This window comes from Epinephelus fuscoguttatus, linkage group LG16 (genome assembly GCF_011397635.1).
Source record: "Epinephelus fuscoguttatus linkage group LG16, E.fuscoguttatus.final_Chr_v1".
NCBI lineage: Eukaryota > Metazoa > Chordata > Actinopteri > Perciformes > Serranidae > Epinephelus > Epinephelus fuscoguttatus.
In genome coordinates, this window is record NC_064767.1 from 10,131,417 (window position 1) to 10,144,653 (window position 13,237).

The following is a 13,237-nucleotide window of genomic DNA, read 5'->3' on the forward strand; positions in this document are numbered from 1 at the left end:
CATCCTATCTCACATCCTCCATTAGCATCCATGTAAAGAGGGAGCTCAGCAAGAACAAGGCGAAGTGGTTTGTCAAAGAAGACATGACAGGAGTTACTCCTGACACAACGTTAACCACAGCAGCGACCTAAGGCAGGCCTTAGCTAGTAAACCTGTAATCCTCAATGCCAAATCTGCTTTGCTGTAAGTCTCTTTACCTCCAGAGGCCCTGCGGCTAGCACTTAAACCACATCATGGACGTAGCTGACAGTGCACACACACCCAACTCTCATTTACCCACCCTTTATTAAGGTGTTTTTCTTTTTATTATTCACCTTTGTGAACTTAGATACACTTAGAATAAGATTATTAGGTATCAGTGTGTTACTACTGAAAGCAAACATTTTAAATGATTGTTTGAACAGTGACTCAGAAGGGCAAGTTAAGTAATCCATTCACAAGGATACACAGAGATTCTTTCACTTATTCTTTTATTGTATTCTATTTTGATTTATCTTTTGCATATTGGATGCTGTCATTTGTGTCTGAAATCCATTTTTAAGCAGGAAATATTGAAAGCAGTGTTGCCTCTGAGGCTTCCCCAGCATACACAATTTACATAAATTTGAATCTGTTAATCACTCGTTGTGCATTTGGCTTAAAGGGACAGATCATCCCAACATCAAAAGTAGTGTGAGTTGCGGAAAGCAAAGTATTGCCTGTAGAGATGTCTGCTAGCTCACCTAGCATCACTGAGCTAGCTAACACTACAGCTCAGCTGAGGAGGACGCCATTAATGTTTACATCTCATGAGCCTCTTGTCCATGAGTAGATGCACGCTTCCTTCTGCATAGTGATATGGCTGGGGGGTGTAGTTTGATAGAAAGAAAACAGTTCCTGCATGACACTGCTCACAACAAGGTCTATTATCTTGAGTAACCGGGCCATGATGTCAGGAAAGAGACATGGCTGTTGAGTTTTTCAGATGTATTTTTTGGCGCTTTGAGCACCACAAGCTGAGTGCCATCTTGTTTCATATTCAAGAGAGGACAGACATCTCTACAGACGATATCTCCAACACCAAAACAATCTAGATTGCTAAATAGCACTACAGGTAAGAGGCAAAATATGTATTTGTGATTTGGGGGTGACCTATCCCTTTAAAAAAAACATCATTTTCCTGGATTGTTTCACACTGGTTGTATTGTTTCTGTGAAGCCTGGTCTTTGGAGAAAATCCATTTTCATGACAGTTTGTTCTTCGTCTTTCATACTTGTTGGTTACTGCAACTGGTTTATTTCAGTCTTACTTGACTCACCACATGATTAGCTTATGTTGAGTTTTGCCAATAGTGACAAATGGATTCGTCCTTCAGACCACCCACTGACTTGTCAACTACAGAAAAAAAGCCAATGTCCACTCTTACAGGAGCTTACACAGCTCTGAAGACACTGACTGTTTGGCCACTTGAATCTGTTTCATCTGGTCTGACAGCTTCATAACTATTTTCTGCTTTTTGTTACACGTGTTGATTTCACACACACACCTTAAGGTGCAACCTAGACATATCATCAGTGATGCAACTCGGGGTCATCGGGTGTTTTGGGTCTTTCAGCATCATACACCCTCGCCCAGGCAACCCAGCTAGAGTTGATCAGAATCCCGGCTTGTGTGGTTCACGGATCACCCCGTGATTGTCTTGATGGCTCTCTTGCTGTGCAGTCCTCAGATCCCCAGCAACTTGAGGGCCCTGTAGAGCAACTGGCAGCCAACTGGAGTAGCATCAGGTCTTCCACCCCCTGCTTGGGCATATGCCTGCGAGCTCCTCATACTTGGCCTTCTTCCTCTCAAACGCCTCTCCCGTCCAGTCTTCTCAGGGCACGGTCAATTCCAGCAGGACCACCTGCCTTGATGATATGATTCTGACACGAGAACCATGTCAGGCCTGAGTGTGGTCACAAGCACAAGCTGCATACATGTTCTGTATCAGTTGCCATACAGTGGCACTGAAACCTCAATAACAAGCAGTGTTTGATGAACTCTGGTGTACAGTACTTGTTGTTTACCCCTTGTTTTGTTGTGAAAAACACTTCCATATGAATTATCTGAGATCTTTTTGGATAACTGCACCAAATCCGTGGCCGGGGGTCTACCTCAAGGTGATTTCTGAAGCACTTAATTTGTAGTTTGTTTAGGCACGTGGCACTAGAAGTGAAGTCAGATAGATTTTCTTCCAGTTTGTCTGTTCATCAAGTCAACTCCTCCATGTGCAGGACTCTTATTGTTCTTTTCTCCATTTCTAAATGTGACATATTTTATGATAGCTGAAGTTGTGGTGCAGTCTGGACTTATGTCATCGCCTACTATTTCTGCACGGTCTCTGAAAAGTCACTGTGGCCCCATATTGGTAATGCAGTAAAAGGCAACAATAAATCATTTTTCTTAAGTGCTGACCAAGAGCACCAAAATAAAGGTGTGAACAACAACCTAAGTCTCACACAGCATGGTGAGGGCGCACTGAGAGTCTGCCCTTGAAGCTGAGGACGCTGGTTCAAGGCCTTTAATCCAAGACCCTGGTGTAGCGTCCTTTAGCAAATCACTGTGCTCTGTAGCGTGGTGAGCTCTGTGTAGTGGAACAAACAAAAGGACTTTTCCCTTCAGGGATCAATAAAGTATCACATTGGCACTATTACCCTCTGAGCCACACAGGCAATGGGACACCCAACCCCAGTAATGCTTTAGTCATGCGCCACGCACTGAGCTGCACCGGAATCCGAGCCGTTAAACTGGCAGTGCCCAGCCACAGTCGACTTGTCGTTCCACAGAGGGAAACCATGTATATGTCAACATGTGATCACCGCACCAGCGGCTGACTCTGCTCTCCTGATAGGGTGTCAAATGCTAAGTCGCTCTCCTGGCTAATCCTGTGTCACCTCTTTCTCCTCGCTGCTCTTAAAATACCACAACCTCTCTGAGGTAAGTCTGCTGTTGTGAGGCAGCGCAGTCATAAGCCAGCAGATGACATAACTGGCACCAGCTTTTTTCCAACCAGTTCAGTGTGTATAGTGTATGTGTGTGTGTCACTGCAAGGAACAGACAAGAGGAGCACTACTTATGTGTCATAATTCCTTTGGTGCGATTGCATGAGCAGTTTTCTTTGGTCTTAACCTCAGAGTTGTTTTTGTTGCACTCACACTGGCAAACCAGTCAGAAGCCAATTAACTTTTTGCATAATTTACTTTCTCTGGTTTTTGTGTTGTGTACAAATTTGCAAAGGAAGATTGCAATATGACAGTCCTTTCGGGCTGCTTGCTGTCGAATCCATTTTTTCCAGGAAATCTGACATTTTAGGGTTCTCTGTAGGGGTGGGCGATATGGCCCTAAAATAATATCACGATATTTTAGGGTATTTTTGCGATAATGATATTTTTGACAACATGACAAATTAGAAAAAAAAACCGAATAATTATTAACAAAATAAGTGATATAGTTTTATAGTTTGCCTTCAAATATTCGGTAAACAAAACAAAAATCTCTAATTTCTTTATTTTGTGAACAACAACAGTAACTCAGATTTAGATTCAGATTCTGTTACAATATTAATAGTTCAACTAAATAAAATCTACCACACATTACACATTTAAACAGCTCCCAAATACAAAAATGTCCCCTGGGATCTATAAATATAAATCAACAGGTGATTTCCTTCTTTTAGTAAAATCCTAAATGATTGAGTTGCTTATATTTTCCGCCTGGACCTTTATGCTCTGCCATTTCTCCTCTAACCATCACGCTGTAACCTGTGACAGGCTGTTATGATACCACAACTATTACACATTCACATAAACATAGGTTTACATTAAAAAATCACCTGACGACACTGACTCCCCACCGAGCATTTTTAGGTCTATTATACGTCTAATATACGTCTAAATGTTCCTTAGACGTCTAGTCTAAAATTGGTCTATCAGGGGTATAGAAATCAAAGTTTTTTAGACGTCTAAATCGCGACTATATCTATACTATGCTGTATATCGCTCAACAGCTGTCATTATTATTTTAGTTAAGTATTTGGAGATCAGTTATGCACCTTACAGTTGTTTTTTTAATTAATAGTTATCAAATACTGGATTAAAGTGCAACGTCTAAATTCCGTCTAAAAATAGACGGAATCCAGACGGTTGAAATTAGGTCTAAAAAATAACTAGACGTTTAATATACGTCTATTGCTCAGTGGGTCCCATGTGCGCACAGCAAGAGAGGAGAGGGAGAGACGCTGTGCTGCTGCCAGAGGAGCCGCTGACTGAGTTCCCTCTGAGCGGTAACTTGCCAAAAGAGTCTGAGAAGTCCGGGCTGTTCATAAAACATTCAGGACGCCACAGTTTATTCCACACTACTGAAGCTCCTCCTCTTTTTGGAACCACCATGGTGTCGGTAGTAATTTTGCTTTCAGCCATGCTTGTTGTTGCCGTGGATAACAGTATGACGTCAATATGTCAACAAGTCGAAATATCGTGGGTATCACGATATGAATTTTTCATATGATAGCATACTGGTATTATTGTGAACAAGATGATATGGCACACATCTAGTTAGCTGTAGTTTGCTAAGGTTGCATTATGAGCATTTTCATTGTGAATATTTTGTGCAGTGGAAGTCTAAATGCTTTAGACTAAGCTTTAAGCATTCCCTGGATGAATGCAACTTTTGTGGTTGTGGATGGGCTATGCCATATCCTGGTATCCTGGACACTACACGTAGTCCATCTCTGGACTTGGCTTCTGGATGCTTAAACTGGGCTGCATGTCCATTCTCAGTTTGGTGTTCCTCGATGGGGCTGCAGGACAGTTCCGGTCGATGGCTTTCTGGCCCAGAGCATCTCTCTCTCTCCCTCTCTCTCTCTGAGCTGTAGGACCCACATCCCATCCTTTCCACCTCTCTGCAACAGGGACTCCTCACTGATCGTTCAGCCTCACTCTGCCAGCAATCAGACTCAGGCTCAGTGGACACTGCAGTGTTGGATGGGATGGGATGCGGATGTGACTGCTGAATATGAGCCAACGCCACACATATACACACACACACACCACCATGCAGCATCTCTGGGTTTTATGGTTCATTTAAAGAGCCTTTGCGTTATGCTGGGGGATTTGATGCTGTGCATTGCATGATGCACAATTTGAAATAGGCTGCACATGAAAATGGGAAACTGCCTCAAGGGGTTTGAGTGAAACATTACTTTGAAATAGTCACAGAAACTGATCTGAGTGGCTTGAATTTATCAAAGTGCATGCAATCTACTGTTACCTCCTCGTCTACACAAAGATTTCACCCCAACCTCAGTAAACATCAGGACTTATCATCCCTCAACTAAAACAACTTAAAACACAAGTTAGAATCATACCAATTGATGAGTCTGTAGGGTTGCAAATGTATGAGATTTTCACAGTACGATAGCCATCTCAGAAAATATTGCAGTTTCATGGCATCATGGTATTACAGAATTTAAAATTTGTTTATGGAAGTGTATGTAAAAAGTCTGCCCTTTGAATATAACAAACAAAGGGGAGATTATCTGTCCAGGTCCATTTTTTCCAATATTGTAGATAAGCAAATGTATACGGAATGACAACCGTCAACTTTTATATCACTGCATACCATGAAATCTGTATATCATTGCAACCCTACCTACAGGCTTAGCACATGGGAGAAGTTTCAGTCGGTTGCAAGCTGCAGTGTCACTGCCAGATGCCACTAAATCCTACGTACTGGACCTTTAAAGCAGCGGTTCCCAACTGGTGGGTCGCAGTCCAAAAGTGGGTCGCAGTGACTACCGAACATGAAACAAGCTTTACTTTGAAGTACAGTGAATTTCCAGCACATTGCTTATATTTTGAAGTGCCGTTTGCTGCTGTAGCGAGGTGGGTGAGTTGTTGCCTCCGCTGCAGTAGCTGAAGGACACGTTTGCACACAGACTATCTGAGCAATTGACATCCACGGTTTCTTGACAATGAAAGGGTTTACTTTGAAAAGCAGGGAAGCATCACGCTGAAAGATTTTTGCGTTTGATAAAAGCCCTCAAACACGATCTCAGAGTGTCTGAAATGCATGACTCAGCTTAAGTAGTTTTGTTTTTATAATGCCGACACAACACTGCTGCATCTGTGCACATTCCCGTCACACCAGCATACCGGAGGAGCTTGACTTCATGCAGGAATGCACGATACCATAATTCAACATCACCACACATAGTACACTATATCAGCTGAAGTTACAATCCATCACTTTGACTGAACAGTATAGACTCCAAGGTCCAGAGTCTAAGCCTTTACATTTGCAGTCGATTAACAGGGTGTACTGTAACCTCCCTCTTTGTATCAGGAGGTTTTATAACACCAGCAGCCTGTCTCTACAAACATCATCACATCTCTAAATGTTCAACTGCAGGACACAGCTGAATGCTCTCTACTGTCTGCATTATTCCTGTTGTTGAAAAAAACCTGTTGTATGAAAATGAAACCAGTGCCGACCACAGATCACCAGGCTCTACTGTCTGTTTGCTTTCCCAGTAGGTGCTATCGTTTGTTCAGCGAACAAGGAAACAACTGTTCTGTAGAAAATAGTCTAAAAATACTTGTTGGTACTGTAGCAATTTTTGATTCTTATCGAGGTACTGAAAAGGTTTGTCGTGCTATATTGATACTGTAAGAGGCAACTCAGGGTTTCTGAGCTTTAACCAGTAAAAGACTTGGTATGTGAATTGCATAGAATATAATTTACATGGTGAACTGAGGTCTCATCTCTGCTTTTGCAGATGATGTGGTTCTGTTTGCTTCATCACACCGTGACCTCCAGCATGCACTGGGGTGGTTTGCAGCTGAGTGTGAAGAGGACGGGATGAGAGTCAGCACCTCCAAATCAGATGCCATGGTTCTCTGCTGGAAACCATGGATTGTTCCCTCTGGGTTGGGAGAGAGTTACTGCCCCAAGTGAGGGAGCTCAAGTGTCTCAGGGTCTTGTTCACGAGTGAGGATAGAATGGAGCTCGAGATGGATCGGCGGTTTGGCACAGCATCAGCAGTGATGGGGGCACTGTGCCGGACTGCATGGTGAAGAGAGCGTTGAGCCAGAAGGCAAAGCTTTTGATTTACTGGTCCATCTGCGTCCCAACCCTCATCTATGGTCATGAGCTCTGGGTACTGATCGAAAGAATGAGATCGTGGATACAAGCAGCAGAAATGAATTTCCTCTGTAGGATGGCTGGGCTCAGCCTTAGGGATAGGGTAAGGTGCTCGGAAATTCGGAGGAAGCTCGGAGTAGAGCCGCTGCTCCTTCGCATCGAAAGGGGTCAGTGGAGGTGATTTGGGCAGCTGATCAGAATGCCTCCTAGGCACCTCCCGTTAGAGGCGTGCTGGGGATGTCCCACTAGTAGAAGGTCCCAGGGCAGACCCAGAACATGCTGGAGGGATTACATATCTCATCTGGTCTGGGAATGCCTTGGAGTCCCTCAGGAGGAGCTGGAAAGCGCTGCTGGGGAGAGGGACGTCTGGAATACTTTCTCAGCCTTCTGCCCCTGCGACCTGGCTTCGGATATGATGTTGAAAATGGATGGATGATTCACATGGTGCTATGAAAGCACTTTCATGAGAATGTTAGTCGTGTTGTTTGTGGGTTATTCACACTGACAAAACCAACATGTTGCCTGATTGTATTTGGCAAGAAAAGTTTCATGAATACAGAAAATTCAACATGAAAAACAGCTGAGATATTAATTTGATGACATGCACTCAAACGCAAAAAGGAGCCATTTTCGGGGCGCTGGTGGCTTAGTGGTAGAGCAGGCGCCCCATGTACAAGGCTGTTGCCGCAGCGGCCCGGGTTTGAATCCAGCCTGTGGCCCTTTGCTGCATGTCATCCCCCCTCTCTCTCTCTCCCCCTTCACGCTTACCTGTCCTGTCCAATAAAGGCAAAATGGTCAAAAAAAAAAAAGGAGCCATTTTATATCATGTCAGGGTCGTATCCTTTCCGCAAATCAGTCACTGCCATCTTAAAAAAACTCAACAGATGGAATGGATCTCTGCTGAACCTCTGAATATATTGCACATAATTTGAGGTTGTTCCTGTACTTTTTGCCATGTCTTTAGTTAGAACATTAACTGACACCTCTGTTTCTTTCTTTCTTCAGGGAAATGAAGCCAGTTACCCCCTGGAGATGTGCTCGCATTGTAAGTATTTTGAATCTGCTTGCTCTAGTTCTACAGGGCTCTATTTTGTTCACAGAAGACCTTCTAAATCTCCTCCTAGAAATTTGACAACTTCTTTAAGTACATGGCATTTTGCTGTGTGAAGTGGTGCCTCTACCAAAAACCATTCTGATTGTTTTGTTTGTACTCTTATGGGTTATTATATGAGGTCTTTTGTTTGTGTTTGTGAAATTGTATCTTTGAATCAAACTGTTCATGTTCATGGTCATGTTTACATGACGTATACCTGGTAGAGATCTGTGAGACCCTCAGGAGGGGGAGGAGGAGGTTAACTGAGGATATGACTCACATTTCTTTTTTGTCCGCCTCCCTCACCTTCCCTACCTGATGACACATCAGCACATCTCAGCCTCCCGTTGTTGTTAAGCCCTCAGGGATGCAGATTTCTCACTGCTCGCTTTGGTGTGAACGGCACGTTTCACACCCTCAGGTTGTTAAGAACCAGGCTAAAACGGGTCCGCTGCTGCTCGGGTTTAATGAGCACTGAGACAGCGATGGGTCCCTCTGTAGTGTAGGTGTACTTCAGGGACCATGTCGCTGTTTGGACTGACCTCATCATGTTAGAATCAGAGCCACATGTGAATTACTATTTCAACACCAGGACAGGAGGTTAGTTGTTGATATTTTTGGTGTCACAGTTAAAAATGTGTTGCGAGAGGGAGTGAAATATTCTCCAAAACGTGAGGCTAATTATGAGCTCTAATCTGGATCAAACAGTGCAGCAGGTAAAATGAGACGAGTGTGGGAGGGACACAAGTTCTGCAACGATTTAAAATGACACCAGAGTCTTAACAGCTACAGTTGTTTTTTGTTTTTCTGCAATTTAGAGCATTTTATAGAAAAAACAGCATCGCTCTAAAAACACGTACTTACATTGTAGCTCAGAGTGACTGTGAACAACAGAGGACTTAATTGTCACATACTCACCGTCTTTTAAGCATAATGTGTCAGTGTTTTGCAAAGTAACCCAACGAAGACACAAAAGCAAACTCAAACATATTCAAAATGCCACTCCTTGTTAGAGTGGGCAGAGCTGTGGGCACATTGTGGCTTTTCCATACTTAGCTTGTACTACTGTAACATCACGGGGGACAGGACCTTGGCCTGCCAGGCCTTCTAGGCATTCCTCCCCCAGGATTATGCCACCATGGTGAAGGGAGCTGGATTTGGACGATGCATGACCCTGAACTGAACCCATCGACTGCCTCTGCTTTCGGTCTGATATTTACAGCGTATCTGTGTCTCTCCCTTTTCGCCACTGTCTGTACTGCTTTGTTTCTTGTTTTAAAGACTCTATATACGCACAAAATTTGGGGTTCTTATCCATATGTTACATATAGTGGATGTCATTCAGCACACCCCCAGTTCGGAGAAGCAGGCTGGAGTCTGACACAAGCTGAGCAGTCTACTGCTGTGGAGAGGTCAGCGACAAAACATATTCTAGCCCCCCAAAAATCAATATCAGATTAAGTGTACGCTACATTTAGATTGTTTTCACTGCTTTACCTTAATGTCAGACACCAGTTTCCAATGGGAAAATGAAGCCGTTATGTTGCTTTCTTCAAAGCCAGACTCCATTGAGAAAAACAGCGATTTAACATTGCTGGAAACAGCAGCCTCTGGTCTACCACTGCCTCAATCAGTTTGTTTGTTTGTGTTATTGTGTGACTTTGGCTTTTAAAAGGGTTAGTTGGGATTCACCAAAGTCACACAGTAACACAAACTGATTGGGGCAGTGGTAGACCAGCAGCTCCTGTGTTTAGTGAGCTAAAATTGCTGTTTTTCTCAATGGAGTCTGGCGGCTTTGACGAGAGTGTAGATGGAGAGCTGAAGCTGTTAAAGCCATTCCTGTCCCTGAAAATACTCTCTCACTATAGTGTACGCTTAAACTGATACTGATTTTTTTTCAGTGGGACTTATTTTAGGTGGCTAAAATACGTTTTATTGCTGCCTCCATCCACAGCAGCACATTGCATAGCTTCTGTGTCGGACTTCAGCCTCCTTCTCCGAACTGGGGGTGTGCCGACAGACATCTACTGTAGGTAATACACTGACTATGGATAAGTACCCCATGCAACCTTGCTAAAAATGCAAAATTATCAGTAACTAAAAGAGAATTGTCAATAATATCTTACTAATCTGTCACTAAATCAGTGGTCAGATTTATGAGAAATGAATAGATACATATCGAATGCATGCATGTTAGCATTTAGACACTTAACTGCAAGGATTACTTTCCTTTAGGATTACTCTTAGATTACACAGGGCTATTTCAGTTTTGAAAATGTTTCTAATTGCAATCAAACATTCTCTTTTTGCCCTCGTCTGTCTCTTAGTTCCTCTTTCTTTGATTTTCTTCCCCTCCGTCTCTCTCTCTCTCTCTCTCTCTCTCTCTGTCTTTGGCTTCCCCCTCTGTCTGTCTCACCCTCCGCCAACCGAGCAGCTGTTCAGCTCATCAAGTGCTTGGACAGGCCGGCACTGGCGGCGAAGAAATTAGCTCTGGCCTGCGTGTCAGATAGATTAACCCTGCTGCAACCTTACTGCCCTCAATGAGACGTGAACGAACAAAGGTCTGACACCCACTCACCTGTACCTGCCATCAGGACAGCTCCTAGCTCTGTTAGTCGATGTCCGTGAGATCAACAGGAGGAGTTTGTCTCTAAGGATGGCCTTGATAAGATGGATTGTGAAAGGGTCATTATTCAATGCTGTAGGCCTGTGTCGTCGTCAGTGCAGTGTCTCACTGCTGCTGGCTTAGCCGAGCTTAGATCAGGCAAAATTTAATGGCCTACTTGTGGGAGCGTGCATAATTAGACACACAAACCACAAAGACACACACCTCCTCACACACACACACACAGTCATATGCACTACACATGTTGCTGAAGTGAGTGCAGGCACCCACTCTCCTCACCCCACACACACACACACACACACACACACACACACACAGATACACAACCCCCACAGCGCATCATGCTCTCACAGAGAAAGGCAGCAGCGAGCCTGAAACCATTGCAGGCCTGTCTGCAGCCGCCCAAAATAAACGGCGGGCGGCTTGCTGGAGTTCCTTGTTGCTAGGGGTTTCCCTGAGAGCGGGAGCCACAGCCTCTGTTGGTGGTGGTGGCGGTGGTGGTGGGGTGAGTTGGGGGTTTTCTGATGACGGCACGGCTATAAATATACACCATCAGCGCGCTGCCCTGTTTCGTCCTCAGTTCGGTCCATGCCAGCGAGCTGTACATTATCAGAACGGCCAGAGCAATCAGACTAATGCATCGAGTGCTGGAGCTCTCTCGGTCATACACACACTCGGCTGTATGGCCTCCTGTTACCAGCAGCCTAAATGAGAACAGACTGAGGGAGTGAGAGACAGGGAGAGAGCAGGTGTTTGTACCAGAAATGAACATATTCTTCTAGACTCACAGTTTAACCAGAGATCAAGATCAAGCCGCCTTTAACTGGCTGCTCTGTTTGAACTGTGGTGCTGCATTTTGGTAACCTATGTACCAGTTTGTGTAGAGTTCAGAGATAATGCTGTTTTCAGACATCTCCCCAGCTGCTGATCAAGGGAAATGTAGCACTGCACTTCTAAAACACTTGGGGACATAAGAGAGAAAGATTTTAACCAACATGGTCCAAATGGAAGCAACAGAGGCTGAGATATCCTCAAAGGGTTTGGGTGCTATTTTTTCATTTAAATTGTTTTGGTGAGTTGCCAAGTGTTGGAGATATCGATCTGAAGGATGTCTAGCTTTTCTCAAATACAATGGAACTAGATGGCACTTGGCTTGTGGTGCTCAAAGCACCAAATAAAATCCATTTTAAAAACTCAACAGAAATGTCTCTTAACAGAATTCATGATCCAGTTACTCAAGATAATCCGAAGACCTTGTTGCGAGCAGTTTCATGCAGGATCTGTTTTTTTTTTTCCTACCAAACTACACCCACAAACCGTATCACCACGTAAAAGGAGGCGTGCATCCACCACTAGCTCACCTAGCGCCACCAGGCTAGCTAATGCTACAGCTCAGCTGAGGATGACACCATTCATGTTGACATCTCAAGCTGTCATGAGCACAAACCTTTTGTCCATAAGCAGAGGCATGCTTCATTTGGTGCAGTTGTGGTACATTCATTCATTTTTTGTAACCCCTTACTCTGTTGGGGGTCGCAGGGGACTGGAGCCTATCCCAGCTGACATTAGGTGAGAGGCAGGGTTCACCCTGGACAGGTCACCAGACTATCACAGGGCTGACACATAGAGACAGACAACCATTCACACTCACATTCACACCTACGGACAATTTAGAGTCACCAGTTAACCTGTATGTCTTTGCACTGTGGGAGGAAGCCGGAGTACCCAGAGAAAACCCACGCTGACACGGGGAGAACATGCAGACTCCACACAGAGGGGCTCCCACACCCTGGGTTCAAACCAGGAACCCTCTTGCTGTGAGACGACAATGTTAACTGCTGTGGTTCAATCGAAAGAAAATAGTTCCTACATGAAACTGCTCACAACAAGGTTGGATCCTACATTTCCCATAATGCATCTTCACTGCATCTCTTCATTAGATCCCATGTGATTATTAATGGGCCATATCTTTCAGACTCCCTGCTCCCACTTTGTAACTGTGAAGTAATTTTCTTGACTCCATGCCCAAGCTGAAATTACTTTTTTGGCATCGTCAGGGTTATTGTGTTTGACCTCTCCAGAGCCACAAGCAGCTCTTCTCATGACTACTAATTAATGTGCTCCTCTTTTATAACTACAACCCGTGGCTTTTTCATTATCTTATATCTGTGACACAGTGTTGTCTTCTGATACGTCCCCCAGACGACGCTCCACCATCCTTGGCAGAGCACAACCCCATTATGCTTATTTGCATGGTGTCATGTGTCACACTTGTGTAATTACAGAGCTGTGCATGTCACCCTCTCATGTTTACCCGCCCTCACACTGTATCCTGTGTGTTTGGGGAGCAGCGTATATGC

At 44.2% G+C, this 13,237-nt stretch overlaps 1 protein-coding gene across 1 annotated transcript in view; it reads left to right on the forward strand.

Moving 5' to 3' along the window:
- Nucleotides 1-13,237, forward strand: part of LOC125903134 (calcineurin subunit B type 1) — a 43,271-nt gene that overhangs the window by 8,440 nt on the left and 21,594 nt on the right. Inside the window, exon 2 of the mRNA XM_049599844.1 lies at nt 8,164-8,203. Within this exon, the coding sequence (XP_049455801.1) occupies nt 8,164-8,203 (40 nt within the window). The remainder of the gene's footprint in view (nt 1-8,163; nt 8,204-13,237) is intronic.